At 38.0% G+C, this 16403-nt stretch overlaps 1 protein-coding gene across 1 annotated transcript; it reads right to left on the reverse strand.

Annotated features, from left to right (window-relative positions):
* Nucleotides 1-1032: 1032 nt before the first annotated feature.
* On the reverse strand, nucleotides 1033-12797 carry pias4a (protein inhibitor of activated STAT, 4a). The gene is made up of 11 exons (XM_044130196.1): nucleotides 12675-12797; nucleotides 10140-10521; nucleotides 9975-10059; nucleotides 9837-9878; nucleotides 9614-9704; nucleotides 8203-8331; nucleotides 7221-7326; nucleotides 7025-7098; nucleotides 6751-6911; nucleotides 4801-4952; nucleotides 1033-4114 (listed from the first exon to the last, which is right to left on the reverse strand). The coding sequence occupies exons 1-11, from the start codon at nucleotides 12699-12701 to the stop codon at nucleotides 3840-3842; spliced, it is 1524 nt and encodes a 507-aa protein (XP_043986131.1). The 5' UTR covers nucleotides 12702-12797; the 3' UTR covers nucleotides 1033-3839.
* Between the last annotated feature and the right edge of the window lie 3606 nt (nucleotides 12798-16403).

Here is a 16403-nt window from a genome sequence, read left to right on the forward strand (position 1 = left end):
CTCCCATGGATGCCATGGAGTCTCTTACTGTCGAATTGTGAACCTCACCTTAATGGAGGAAAGTGAGGCCTGCAGCTCTTTAGATGTCGTTCTGTGTTCCATTGTGGCCTTTCCAGATGAGCCACTGGCAGATGAACCAAGGTCCCAGCTAGATGTTTTGATAGATATTTTAACATGCAAGCTGTTACTTTGGACAAACACGATTTTGGTCAAATGTTCTGATCTAAAGGTTTTACTGAATCCGAGGCACAAACAGTAATTTGTAACATCACGTAGCACAGTCTGAAAAAAGCCCCAAAAGATGGCTCGTTAGTGGCATGACACAAAGTAGTCGGATTGCGGAAAGGAGCCGGAATTCCCATCACTTAGTTGGAACAGTTAAGGCACATTACTGCCACCCCGTGGCAACAACAGGAAATTAAGTTTTTACACCCAAACCCCATTGGTGATATTAAAAAACGTAAAACTGAAATTTTAGGTGTTTCTTTTCTTTTTGTCTTCTGGAAAGCATAAATGTTAAAAGATTCAATGTTAAACACCTTTCCCTTTCAGAGTAATATAATAAATACATTCAGGCTGTCTCACAAAGCATTTTTTTTCTTATTGAAAAGCCTATTGCATATAAGGTTACGTACACAACATTGCTTAGTGTTATAATGGAGTCTAACATAGAAAAAAGGACAAGTTAGTACATTACTGCTGACTAAATAAACTCCTTTGGACAACAGAGGGCAAATGATGGGGTTGGAAAATGTTTTTCAACATTTACAAAGTGTTTCAAGAATTTGTTCTTGACTTTGCAAGAAATTAAATACAAAGCACAATCTAGTATAAATGCCTAACCTTTAGAATAAAAAATACATTAAAAAAATACCTCAGGTATGTAAATTATCTTCACTATAAATGCAGATGTTCTCAGAGGTTAGAAAGACCAAAGGGCAAAGAGGAACAAAGGCACGGAAAAACCAAACGCTCATTAGTTATTGATATCAAAAATACACTCGCGCACATCTCACAATAAAAACCAGACACTTTTTTTTTTTTTAAGAACTGATTTTAATTAATTCAACACATCAATAACAGCTGTTAGAATACGATCGTTTCCAATTTTACAGTTTCATCCTCGACAGGCAACAAACGTGTTCCCACATCTGTGCATTTGGTACAGAGAAAAACATAACCCACCTTAATCAGTCCTCTCAGTTCTCAGTGGCATTAAGAGTCCAGTGGCGCTGCACTCAGCTTCTTATTGTCTACTTGCCTAGAAGAACTGAAGGCAAATCAAGGCTTAATAAAATATTATTTAATTTTATTGTCTTAATAGGAACATATAAAAAAAACAAAAACATTTACATCAGGGATTGTAAGCCTCTGCCTGTGCTACCATATGAATTTTTAAAAGAATAGATGCCACTACAAAGAAAAACAAAAACAAAAAAAGAGCCTCAGCTGTTTCTAGCTTTCAAACTAAATGCAAACACTCAGTGGCTCAGTTCCACAGTAGCAACCCGCACCACCTCATCTTTGACCAGAAGCCCATGAGAAGTCAGAGATCCCCTCACAGCAACAATAATAATAAAAAAAAAATTTATGTGTGCATAAATTACTGACAGCTTCTAAGTTGAAGACCGGTATTAAGATTTCTCCATTTTGCCTCAAAGTGCCCTTTATTGATTTATCCTGTTCAGTTTTGCAGGCGTTGGTTTTTGGTGGCTCACAAAACTATTCCCCCTTCATATCCAGGTCATATGCTGTTAAGGTAAAGAGGGAAACATGGAAGACGAGATCATCTGAAGTAACTCCGTTCACCAGACACGCCCCGAATCATTGTGTAAATCAATGTGAACCTGAGCGAGGGAAAAATAAAACCAATCTGTTAAAACTGCAACTCGGAAAGCACACCCTGCAGAACTGGACCCGGCCGAACCAAACCGACACACAGTGAAGCAGGACTGCAGCAGCTGAAGGCTCCTTTACTGGATTACTAAAGTGATGGTAAGAGAAAACTGGTTCAAGAGTCCCTGTTCAACACTTGCCACACCAAAGAGTCTTTCAAACTAAGAAAAAACATCTGAAAGCGTTACATGAACGCAGATCTCTAGCAACATCTTTATACATGAAATATATCTGAAGCCTGCATTTGTAGACTGAGCATCTTTATCTGGGAGGCAGACATCAAATATTTACACTAGTGCAGGTGCAGAGGATATATTAGTCTTAAGAATGCAGAAAATAAGATCTGATTTTACTCCAGCTAATAGATAAAACCTCATCTAGAATGCTAAGAGCCTGAGAGTGAGCGACACAGAGAGAGCCAGTAGAAAGCCGCTGTCAGTTTCAAAGAGGACCCGGTCAGGTAGGTGAGGATTTTATGCAGCAGAGAATCCAGCCAGTCTTCTATTCCTAAAGAAGTAGAGCCACCAACCTTGAAGGTATTTAGCTGCAAACAGCAAAACCCCATGCAAGTGGAGATGCCATCGCAAGTAACAGCTGAAGCTAGATGTTGTGCAACTAACCAGGAACAACTGCAAAATAAAAAAAATAATAAAAACATATAAACAAATAAATAATTCCAACCCCAAAAATGCATCAGCACTTCAACAGCCTGTTCTGGTCATTTGTTTGATTCGAAACCTTCAGAATGAATCAACCAAAAAAAAAATAAACGCACAAAAACTGAAACCTCACTTTGTGACATCCTCAGATGACCTTCAAATGCTGAAATCAAATTTCCACCACTTAAAAAAAAAAAGGCACCAAAACTCCATAACCAGCTCCAGCCAGCGACCATTTCTGCTTTGGGCCGGTACCAGTACAGTAATTTTGATGTAGAGCCTGCCCGTGTAAAAACTTATTTCAACAAATGCCTAATAGTAGCCGTTTTTTTTTTTTTTTTTGCAGAGAGGCGTAAGTCTTTGCTTTGTTCAGAAGCTGGTAATCCACACCTACTACTTTTCAACTGGGTTTCTTTGTTGCTGCAGAGGGAACACAGCTGCATGAAATAAGGGAAATGGGAGGCGGGGGGAAGAAAAAGGCAAGAAAAAAAAAAAACTCCAGTGTAAAATTGGATTCAGAAATTCTCATTCACCCACTTCTTTCAAACCAACTTCCGGGCCAATCTCCTAAGTGTTAAATGACTGAGGTAGGTTCTCTTTAGGACAATAAAAATTGAAAGCTGAAGACGTATCCAAAAAGGATGAATTGCTGAGAGGGAGAGCTCAAGCTTTAAATCAAGCTGTCAAAAGATTCCCAGGGTTCTCAAAAGATTGTTGCCTTGTCCTTCAAACGTTTTCATGCCTTATTTTGTTTGTTTTTCATCCAAAAAGCTACAGAGCAGCCTCTGTTTTCAAATTGCCCGTTCCTAAGCAATGTGACAAAAACCAGATGCAAACATTGAACGCCGATGGCTAAAAGAGCCAGTAATTTGGAGTCTATACAAAGAGATGGTGAGAAGTCTGAAAAGAGAGAGGGAAAACAGACGGAGGTGGAGGTGGGGTGCTCGGTCCAGTCGGTGTCTGTAGTAGAGGCCGGACGGTACGGATACTCACTACAGGGTGGCGCCTGGGCAAATGGAGTTGCTTCCACAGATGTGCAGAACAAACGGGACTCCTGCTCACTGCAAGCTGAAGAGTCACTGACAGAACAAGTTTGAGTGTGTGTTTGTTTCGTCTGAAATCGAACTAGAGCTGATAAAAAGGCTCTGATGCTCGGGAGATGAGAGCGTTGGTGCATCTAGAGGGTTACCGTGTTCCTGTCCTCACATTTTAAGCCCCGCCCGCCGCCTTGCCCGCCTCTCTGTCTCCGCGTGTCAGTCTGTGAGGAGGGACAGAGCTGCAGGGTCAGTATGCGGTGACCAGGTCCTTGTCGTAGTTGTACCGCCCCCTTTTGGGGGCGGGGCTGTCGTTGCTGTCCTCTGTGTCGTCGCTGTCCCCCCCGGCCCCGCCCCCTTCCTCTTCAGAGGAGGAGTCCAGAGTCAGATCTACCACCACTCCTCCGCCCGGCGCCGCCGCAGGTCCTCCCGCGGCGGCGGACGTCCCCACGGAACCGCTTCCGGACCGACCCGACAGACTGGTGCTGCTGTGGGCCGGCGAATGTCCGTTTGCTTCAGGAATGCCTGAAGAAAAAATCCCCATGTTATACAAAACAAAAAAAAAAAAAGAAAACAGACTTCAATTCATTTTGTTGAGATTTTGTATTATGAACTAATACAAAGTAGTTCACCACTGTAAAGTTGAGAGGATGACATGTGATTTCTTTTTTTTTTTGACAAATGAAATTCTTGTAATGTTATTGATTATGACCTACATATAATGAAAACAATTTCTGAATTTTCAGAGACATGGATTTTTTGTGAGCTATAAATATAAAAATAAAAAAATATAAAATTACAACAAATAAAGGCTTGAAATTTTATGAAATGAATGTCAACATTGTTTCAGAACAGAGTTATTTTTTTTAGTTGTACTTGTAGTGGCCATGTCAGCAGATTCCTTCATCTGTTCTGTGGATCTCTGCAGCTTGATGCCTTCACAGAAGAGCTGAACTAACAACGACATTAAATAACACAGTGCTGTGTAATTTCTGAATAGCTACACTGGCTTTGATTTTGGATTTTCAAATTAAAGGAGCTGAAAACGATTACAAACTACAAACCAATTGTAATTCCTCTAAAATATTTGGCTACTTTGTACTGTCATCACATCATCTCCCAATGAAAATGCACTGAAGTGGCTGTTCATAATGTTACAAGGCACTGTATGTAAATATTTAGAGCGAGAGGGCACAGGCTTAGTTACATACATATATCAACAACAGGGTACTCTGGTGTGTTGCTTCGTTCCCTTTCCCTGTCCTTTTCCTTCTCATCGCTGATTGGTCGCCAGGAACCGTCTGTTAGGTACTCGATCTCCTCAATGTCTTCGCTCGTCTCTTTGAGAATCTCGGATAGTAACCTAAAACAGACGCCGCAGGTTTGAGGGACCTCATAATGGAAAAAAAAAGAAAACACACAACGTACGAAACAGAAAAAAACAACAACCTCCAACTCACATCAAAGCATCATAGTTCGAATCTTCTGCCGCCAAGCATTTAAAAATCTAACCATCCTACCATAAAAACAAGCTACAATAAATGCAATCTATTTATCCGCTGATGGGAAATTTCAACAGAGAAAAGTGTCAGACCTGAGGTTGAAAAAAAAAAAAAAAGGTTTTATAGAGAAGTTAAAAGTTAGGGACTTTCCACACCAGCTTTCTTCTAAAGAATGTAAATACACCTCACAGCCAACATGTAGCACAATGCCTTCAGTCTTTGAGACATTAAAGGAACGCCACGGAGTTTGGAGTCGAGACCCTGCAGGACATTACACGCCCAAAAACTGTAGAGGAGTTCAAACTGTGTTTATTCTTTTCAATCATCTGACATTAAGTTGATACCTTGACATTTAAAATTTTGGAAGAATTTGGAAACACCACTGCTGGATTGATATGACTGTAGTGCCAACTGATCTCCTCTGCATTCATCCCAACACGCCAAACAATTTCTTCGTACAATATTAGCCAATTCTCGCAACCAGGGTGTTCCTTTTTCCACCATACCTACAAATGTCTTTCTCTCCAAAATAAAGTCGTTAAGAATGAGGGGAAACAAACAACACAGCTCACCAGCAGGACTGGCAGCTAAACAAGAATCCTAAAAGGAATCGTTCGCAAGCCAAAATGTTTGTTCATGGATTCTGCAGACAATTTTATCCAAAGTAGAATTTAACAACCCAGTTACTAGTGAGAATAGCAGGCAGGAGGTGCTCTTTGAAACGCTTGGCATCCAAGAGTTTCTGCAAAAGAGAAACCCCTGTGAGTCTGTGCGCTGGTACAAATGTAGTAAATCTTGACATCTTTAAAACCTAAGATGATCCTGGTACACCAGTCAAGCCATAAGAGTTCAGTCTTATTCCAATAGTAATGGGATGGACAATAATATCCACCATATCTATCGAGGCCTGCACAACCAGGGATTAAACTATTGTGTTCCTTCTTTTCGCTGTCTCCCCAACTACAACACAGACGGAGACATTTACTGCACTAGTTGTTTGAACTTATCATTACAAATAATTGTTGTCAGAGGTTGTACTTGGCAATACAACGAAGGAGGCTTGCTGTTAAACTTTACGAAATATATGCGATATAGAACTTTGCTAAACTATGCAATTAATGAATTAAATTTTTAAAGGACAAAGAAAAAAAGGGTTTACAAGAGATTAAGGAGACTAATGACGTATTTTTATATTTATGGCGACTGGGGAAAAATAACCTCCTTAAAAAGCAAAGTGCACAGTTTGCAGAGAAGAAGTGAAAAGAAAATCCTTGTAGTAAGTCATTTTGTTGCATAGAACCATAAAGGAACTGCATTCTCGATCAAAGCATTTTATTTCTATTTGATGTCCGTTAGAAATCAACAGCCTAAATTAAGTGGCGTAAGACTCTCTGGTTACAGACCCGTAGTTTAGGTGATCTAAACTTAGAAGAAATCACACATAGAGATCCTAACAAGATTTCGATAAATCTTTACATCTACTGTAATTTTCTGACTCAGGAAAACTGAACAGTCCTGTTCAGTTGGTATGAACCGAAAAGAAGTGAAACTGCAGATTTTAATAATAACAACAACCGAGTGAATGTAACACGGGGAGGTCTAAATGTTTGTACATTGACAGAGAAAAAGGAGATTAGGCTAGAGAGGAAAGTCTCCTACCCATCGATTGTAAGCAGTTCAAATGGAGCAGGTTTGTCGCACACGGGGCAAGTCCATGTGGGCTTCTTCTCATTCATCTGCAGGAAGAAAACCGCGTCGAAACACTGAAGATGGGCGCAGGTTAAAACTCGGCATGGCACACCGAGCCGCATCTTCACCAGCTGGGACGAGAGGATGGGGAGAGGGGAGGGATGGAGGTGTTGCAAATTAAACAACCTTTTTGAAATCCAAAACTCTCAAAACACGTGAGATTTTATTTTGTTGTTGTACTTACTGGACAGATTAAAGAAACTCTGAGGCCTGTGGTTGCAATTTCACTCTCTGGATCAAAGCGAAGCTTATCTTGGACTGGTGGTAAATAGTAGAAGTATATTTGAAACGCAGCAAGGGGGTGAGAGGGTATTTAAAAACCAAAAACAAGATGTAGATGATGACGATCACAGTTATTTTTTTGTGAAATCTTGACTTACTGCGTTCACGACAACGTTCCGCGCTCTCAACTGAGCAGAGCTTCAGCCGGTTGAAGAGGTCTGCTGCTGTGAAGACCCTCACTAAATACACCGCCACAGAGTAACGCTGGAAAGACAAATTTACAACCTGAGCCGTCAAGATTTAATCAACTACCTCACAGATTGAGACAGGAGGAGTTTTATTTTTGCAAGCATGTTTTTACTTTTCCATATTCTTGTGCATATGATTCTAAATCATAATATTAGGAAAATTGTTAAAAAAAAAAAAAGTAGAAAAGAATCCAACTAACACTTTCCACTAGTTCAGAAAAACAAACACAACAAGCCTGCAGTATAATCTGTAGAAACTGCTCAGACTCCTCTTCTGGGAAAACAAAACTCTGTACTCAGGCTTACTGAGTGGGTTGAGCAATCGAAGGTTTAGGACAAAAACAAAATGGACGGCGGCTTTTAAACAAAACAAGGCAGTCTGACGTTAATGGAGCAGTTTCACTACTTATTCCACTTAAGAGGGAAAATGGATTTGACAGTTATAGATTAGATGAGGTTGTTGCCATTTTGTTTAACTAAAGCGTTAAAGTTAGTCGCATTTTCCAGGTTCTTCAAAAGACACTTTGATACCAGCAAATATTTAAGAAGTTAATACAAAGTACACCAAACAGATTTCACAGGAGAAGATGGTAAAACCCAAAGGCTGATTTGGATTTTTTTCCCCCCTCTCTAAAATTCTATTTAAGCTTTTAACCAATTATAAACACATACTTTTTTTTTTCCAATACAAATTCTTTTTTTCATATTATTCCGTTTCAGCCTCTGTAGTAGTTCTCATCCACACATCTGAAGAGTTTTATGAAACCAGGCTCACTTTAACCTATGAAACGCTTAAAAACCTACGAGTCCCAGCATGCCCTGGTGGATCCTCTTAGATTTGCTCTCCTGCTGCTCTGACATGCAATTCAGTGTTGCAGCATCTGAGCCTGACCTTGCCAAAGTTCCCCCAGGTGATGGTGACTCCGTTTTTGACGCTGGAGAGATGCAACCAGGGAGTGATGTTTATTGGACGACAAGGACGCCGAGGCTCAACTCCAGGCTTGTTGGAGGGATAATATCCCTGCAATCACACACACACACACACACACAGAGGAAAGTAACATGTTTAGATTCAGTTCAAACAAAACAAAGGATCTTAATAGAAACTTAATCTTAATTAAACACAGCAAATCTTAAACAGATTATAACCAAATCATAGAATGAGTATTTTTGAAGTCTTAATGAGGTTTAAATCCCTCTTAAGAAAGCATTTTAGTCTCCAACAGGTCACTTTATTATATACACTTATTTAATCTCTTCAGGACACTTTAGTGAATCAGTCAATTAGATGGCATCAGAACAGGGAAGAAATGGGATTCAGAACAATTTGAATGTCACACGGTTGTTGGTGCCAGACGGGCTGGTCAGAGGATTTCAATAAGTATTGATCAAGGCACATGGCTTTGAGATACTATTAAACATATGATAATAATCAAATATGATTTAAACACAATTTTTGAACTCTAAAGTTTCAGCCATTTAAAATATACATCTGATGTTGGCATCAACAGCAGCAGCGAGTTAACAGGCAAATACATGCGGAGTCCAAATCTGCATGGCATCTAAATCCATGACACTTCCCAAATATGATCCAAAACTTATAAGTGCAATGAATATTTCAATTCAACATATTGTACAGCTCTGCAATTGATAGACTGGTTTTCGGTAGGAGTCGTTTTGGGTCAGAGAAGCGACTCCTGTTGTTAAATGCAACCCATTTAACAACAGCCTAACTGAGCATTATTGTATAGCATGTCCATCGCTTCATGTCCCTAAAACTGAAATAATCTGAAACTGGCTTCTTCAAAACAACAACTTGGTCCAAGGGTCTTAGAGCTACCAGTCATTAATCCTATAAAATGACTTTATAACATGGTAATGCAGCACATCTGCATCATGTGTGCTGCCAACACATATGCAGCATCTGAGTATAAAAGAAAATATGTGAAAAGCTGTTTGAGACCTTATTGAAGCTCTGACATAAAAGATAGACAGTTATGAAGGTAAAAATCCAATATACAGACAGAATTTTAGGGGAAAGAAATAATAAAAATGATATTATTTAATTTGAATAAATGCACTGTATTCCCAAACTATGTAAAAATTCTTAAATATTAGTGATTTTAATATCGTCCATCTGACTGTGATCATGGTTTTCTCCTCATTTCACCAGCCCAACTCCAACCAGGCTGGAGTCAAACCTGTCCTGTCACAATATTTAAATCTAATTATTTGCCTGTAAATAACAGTAAAATGTTAACTTGCTTTCCTGAAACATCAGCAAATAGAGTGAACCAACCTACCGGAACATGACAATAGGACTGGTTGACTTTGACAGCAATGTTGGGGGGGTACTGGTCCTCCTGAACACCAATAGGGTCTGAGTAACAGATTCTGCATGACACAGGAAGCAGCATGAATGATCATCTGTGATATTCAGGGTTTTAAAAGGACTGAACAAAAATGATACATCTAATAAATAAAAAATGGATTCTAAATAACCTGGATAAGCATTTTAAAACTCACCTAAGAACCACTTGGACTGATCGGATCCCAGCACGAAGCTCACTGGATAGACAGTTTAAATTAAATATATACCTTAGCGTTATAAACACAAGCAGTTTCGAAAAAACAAAATTAACAAAACTCCTGAGTTATTATTACCTTGCATTCCGGATCTGGTCTGCTTGGCTTGGTGTTAATTCGAAGACGCGGTGACTGTCCTGTAATTTTTCACTGTTGTGGGCAACTACAGAGACAAAAGTAGGCACAATTCAACAAAACGAAAACAAAGTAAAACCTTAGTATATAAACTTGGTTTGCACTTACCTAGCTCTGTTGGCGGCAGAAGCGTCTCTAAGGTTTGGTAGAAGGGCAGAGGGACCAGCCTGACCTCGGTTGCAGGTGTATGGAGCGGTTTGGAGATCCCGTTGAGGTAGTCTGTGCCCTGTGAGGTCAACGACGGGGAAGAGCTGAGCGATGAATACGTCACCGGGACGCCCTCTGGACGTCGTGCCGGGAGCCAAGCGGCTGATTTGGGGAAACGCGACTCGTAAAGCTGCCGGACGTTCTTCAAGAGTTCTGGACTGTACTCGGTCTGCACTAGCCTCAGCGCACGCCCCACCAGGTCCTGTTTCAGACCACTTTTGCTGCGACCCATTGAGGCCAGCAACGTCTGTAGGTCTGAGACCCGGAAACTTTTCACCATGTTCTGTAGGGAGGACAAAATAAAACCGTAAGAAAGTCTTCAGGGAGAAAATTTAAAGCCTGTAAACTTTAAAAAATTAATTAACACAATAAAACATCTTACACTTTGAACAAGTTCTAACCAAGCAAATGGAATATCTGAAAACTAGATCTGCGTAACCACGTTGTTGTAGAGAGCACTACCATCCCTTTGATCATAAATGTTTATTTAAAAACTGAATATATATACATCACTATATCACATCAATGCATCCTACACACTGACTTGTGTGACAACAGCCAAAGTGGTTTAACATTAAAATGTTAAACCACTTTGGAAACTTGGCGTTTCTGTGCAGAGATTCCTTCTTACACTTTACACTTTGAAGTGGCTGATCCTGTTGAGTGGCAGTAGTTTTTCCTGAGCCCAGGCAGGATTACTGTGTTGAAATGTCAAAATACTTCACACAATTTCTGGTTTATAAGATGGACTAAAAAAAACAATTGTACAATTTGCAGCTGGGGGGATTTGCAAGTTTTGTTGTTTTTTTTAACTAGCAGAATGAAATTTCACAAAAGCTGCATATGGCACCAACAGTAAGGGTAAATAGAAAAACATTTATCTATTGAGTAAATCTGTATATATACTGATTGATAAATGTACCCTAAAATGTATTGTTCAGCTCTGGCAAGTGTTTTTTAAGCATATCGTTCAGGGTTTTCATGGTAGTACAGTTGGTAGCACTGTTTAATCTTGATCCTGGTTCAAACCCACAACTTGGGGTCTTCCTCAATTGAGTTTGAATGTTCTCCGCATGTAAGCAGGGGTTCTCTCTGGGTACTCCAGCATTCTCCCACCGCCCAAAAACATGACTGTTAGGCTTATTGTTTACTCTAATGGCCATTAGATATGAGTGTGTGCGTGGATGGGTGTATGTCCTGTGTGTCTCTGTGTTGTTCAATGATGGATTGTCCAACTGACCAGGGTGTAGTCCGCCACTCCCCCAACGACTGCCGGGAAAAGGCACCAGCCCCCATGCGACCCTCCCAGAACAAGCTGGTATAAACGTTGAGTGGATGTTTAGGTGTGTGTTCTATAAGCAAGTATGCAGCTTCTTTTCGCTCCGTTTAAATCGATTGGCGATTATGCCAAGTGTATTACAAATTAATTAACCGGCATTTTTGACTATTAAAAAGTCGAAACATTTAAATATACCTTAATAAAAGTTTAAAATTAAACCTCTTAGTGGTTCAAGATCAGAAGCATAAGTTGTGTATGATTTTCAATTTATAAGGGTTTTGTTTTGACATTCAATGCTACAAAAAATGTTCCCATGACTTCATAAACATATGAGGTCATGTTTACTCACATGTAAATCATTTAATTGTTGATTCTATATTGCATTGTGTTTCCGTTTGATATGATGTAAAGCACTTTGAAAGGCCTTGCTGCTGAAATATGCTATACAAATAAAATTTGATTTCATTTTTTGATGTAAAGAACTCGTCTGTTGATCTCATAAGAGGGACATTTCAGCAGAGAAGACAAAAACAAGCAGCCTAAGAGAGGACGTCTGTTCAAATTAGCATCTAGAGCGATTGAAACATTGTTTTCGACCAGACATGCTGCTACTTTGTCTGCCGGTGTTCTCTTGGATACCAGTGGACGGATGCTTTATGTCTAGGGTGAAAATCGCACAATTCTGTTCGTTTTGTTTAGAAAGCAAAGTGCTCAGCATCAATAAGGTAGCAATCAGGAGGCTTGCCTCTCTAGAGACTAGCCTGTCAGCATTCAGTCATTTTGACAGATGGTCGGCTCTAAAAACAAAGAAGCCAACTAATAAATAAATACCTGAACTATTTATATTACAAATGAAGTTAGGTGAAATGTGTACATCTTTGATATGTGGTCTCATTCATTATCGGTGCCTTCCCTCAGACCCAGCATGATGCTAACTAAACCAAGCACTTGCCTGGTTAACATAACCTAGCAGGCTAGCTTTGTTAGCCCCACAGGCTAGTCCTTTTCGTCGTGATTTAAATATGCCAAATTCGTAGAAATTTCTATATTTAAAATATCGATAAACGAGCCCAGGTTAATCCACAGCCTGTGTGACTTTCAGCTCATATTCCCGCGTCCGTTTCCCCATCAAGCGAAAGCCACCAAGCTTTACCTACCATCGCTTCCACCAGTTCGGCCGCCATCTTCGCGTTGCAGTACCGCGAGAGTCACAAATGACGACAAGTCCTCCACCAATGAAAGGCCAAATCTTTTTGACAGAGGTGACGTTTTGACCAATCAGAATGCGTAACAAAAGAGCGACACTTAAAATAGGCGGGATTGTCGTCTTTTAAAGATATAGTACACCTTTTAAAAATTACTCAGAGGCAGGTCTCTTTTTCTACATTAGGCCTCAGTATCAATGAATTTCAATGGACTTCAAAATAGGTGTCAGTATAATATGTTCCAGTTTTATAATGTAGAGATATTTCGAACCCATGTCTCTGGTATTGTTGAAATTCAAGCTGAAAGTAGAGCACAGGCTGTCAAAGTGGATGGGGTAGCATGGTCCTTTGAAATCCCGTCCGAGCAAAATAATCCGTTTCGGGTTTTGTAACCAGTCATGCGAAGTGAAGGTGAAGCTTTGTGTGAGGCATGGTCACAATTACACAAAAACGACTAATTAAACAAAACGAACATGCATTACAGTTAAATTCAATTCAAAGCATGAATACTACTATTTCAGCAAAGAGTTAAAGCATTTGCTTTCCAGTGTATGTTTGGAAATGTACACTTATAAAAATAAGTGTACATAATCTTGATAATCCAGTCCTAATTTCTTCATATTTCCAAAGATCAGTGTCATGGAAAATCAATCTGTGAAACTGCACCATATGATGTTATGAAGTGAGTGATCATATTGTAATATATTGTATCTATACTATAAAAAACAATTAGGGGTCTTGTTAGCTGGACTGATTTAATCAAGTTAACTGTACACAATATCTCATTTAGTCAATTTAAAACGAGAAAGACAAACTGGAAATAATCCATTCTCTCTAATTAAGAAAACAAGTTGCAGCTGTGATAAAGTCTATGTGACTTTTTAACTACCATCATAAAACCATAAAATCTTAAATTAAATCAATGTAATTAAATGTAAAATCTTAAGATAAATCAACTACTTAAAATATAAAATCTTTAGTTAAATCAACTTAATGTAACTTAATTTTTCTAATGTAAAAACTTGACAAAATAAAATGTATTTTTTGTTTTGTTTTAAAGTACTTATTCAGTGAGTAATGCCAAATTGTCAGTTGCATATGTAACAAAGTCAAGAACATTACATATTGACTTACAGTAGTTCCCACTTCTGTGCTTGCATGTGGCAACATTAGACAGTTTGCAGTTCTTATCAGAGGTTTAGAAAAGCAAAACTTTCAGAAGACTGAGAATGTAACAGTAGTTTCTTTTCTCATTTGACTGCAACTTTCTAACCTTTGCTGGAGTGAAATATACTGGATGTAATATATACTGAATTTGTCATAATTTAATGTGAACCTGAGCAGACTGTCATGTAAATGGCCTTGTAAATTATTGCATTGCTGAATTACATGCAACCATTTCAAAATACTATGCTTATAAAAGAAAAACACCAGGCCTCCCTGCTAAATATAGACATTAATTTCACATTAACTTAGATCTGTTAATGATTCAACCAAGCTGCAGGTTTTCAGTTTTCTCTAATACATACAAGCTCAATATCATAGGGTCAAAAAAAAAGTTTTATGCAAAAAAACCAACCAATTATAATGACCCATTCTAATTCTCTCAGAAAGAGTACAGCCAGATTTATGCCAGAAGCATTCTATTTGCAACAATAACAATATAATAACAGTTTAATTGAATATGAGCAATGTTGGGGTATATTTATCTGAGCCTGTGTGCATACTTATGACTCAAAATAACAACAAAATAAAACAAACTGTGCATCTAATTCTTGTTTTTACAAATCAAATTCTCTTTTTTTAAAGATATTTCAACCCTGCTAAAAGAGTAGTTCCAAGTAAACATTTAAAAGCCACTAATTATTGACATCAAAACGGTCAGTGGGTGTTAACATCTATATTTGTCTGATTGGTGGAACATTCAGATCAAAACAAATTTATCTGGCTTGTTTTAGTACAAAAGCATTTAAACTAGTGATTCATATTGTACATCTTGTTCCATTATATAAACAGAAGAGGGCAACATGGTCCATGATTTAAAGTGAGTCCGATTTGAATTATCTTGTTTGTTGGACATATACAAAGCAGACATCTACACTTAATTTGATCAATACTATCTGTTTATGCAAAGATTTGTGTAAATAAATATGTCTCTGTCTATAAAATTAGAATATTAAATATGAAACAACAACAAATGTTAATTAATTTGCAAAACATTTGCATGATCTCCACTTTTCTTGGGGTTTAAACAGTCTGAAATAAGTTTTTAACTGAGAACTGTAATTCACAACTCAACATTATAACAAATCTTTGGCCCTAATAATAGATTTTAAAGATAATATTAATAAAATAAGTCAATTAGAACTGCAACAGTTTCGGGAAAAACAGTTTTCTGACCACAGGTTAAACAAACAAGTACACCCTTTTTCCGCTTTAGTAAACAGGTAAAGCAATCCATGTGAAGAGGTTGCAGCATCCTGACAAACATGCACAAGTTTCTCACTTTCATTAAGTATTTATCGCTAAACAATCAAGGTGGAATTCTTCGTGCATTAATTTCTTGGATAACAATGGAGAGAAATAAATGTATTTTAAATCTTAATTGGAGTTGAAAAAGTTGAAAAACAAAAATCAGTAATGAAAAAGTGCTTTTCTCAAAGCTTAAAAATTTGCTTGTAAGATATCATGACCATGAAGTATTATATAAAAATATATAGAATAATTTATTTTCCAGAGAACTGTAGTTTTAATTATATTTAACAGTATAGTTGTCATAATTAGGTTCAAATGAAAAAATAAAAAATAAAATAAATAAATAAACATATATATATATATGTATATATATATATATATATATATATATATATATATATATATATATATATCAGCAAAATGTTCTGTTCATTAAAATACTTTCTGCTAGAAATTAGAACATAGTTCACATCAATAACAGGAAATAGTCCATCATCTTATACCACTCTCTCGTATATTACAATACAACACTATTTGCTCTCGCAAGTAAAATGAAATGCCTAAACTCAAAAGCACTGAGCTTTGCCTATTAACTGTTGCCCTGTGGTTGTTGAAGCAATTCTGTGGACAACATCTAGTTAAAAACAAGCTAAAAGCTTTTTGTAGCCATTTTTTTAGCATTCCATGTCCGGCTAAATCTTGAGTGTTTAATCTCTCGTAATTACAAAGATTTGCTTAGATTAATAATAATAATCCTCCTTATTTGAGACCCCCTACCTGGACCTCCCCTGTGCCTTCTTTGCCCCTTTCTGTGAGGGATAAAGTCACAGTTATATAAACAGAGACACAACTTCACTTCACAAATGGGAGAACTCTTTTTTTTGGCTTGGAAAATGTAAAGCTGTAGAGAAGCTTTTAGCTGCAGTTTATTGTGTGGAACACAAACGTTAATAGTTTTCTTCGGCTAACAAAGCTGCTGACGTCATTTCCACGGGTGGCGATTGTGTCAGGTATTAACGCATCGAGGTTCACAACAGTTGAAAGGCTCATCTTTATCCGTGATCTTGTCAACCGTAAGACTTTGGAGAAAGAATCCGTTGGCACAGAGGCAATCGCTTTATGAGGGGTTCTATTTTAAAAGTGGGTTTGAATCTCAAATAACAGCTCTGAGAAGATCTTTTTAAAGACTCATTTTTCATTCATGAC

Source organism: Gambusia affinis, linkage group LG10 (genome assembly GCF_019740435.1).
Source record: "Gambusia affinis linkage group LG10, SWU_Gaff_1.0, whole genome shotgun sequence".
NCBI lineage: Eukaryota > Metazoa > Chordata > Actinopteri > Cyprinodontiformes > Poeciliidae > Gambusia > Gambusia affinis.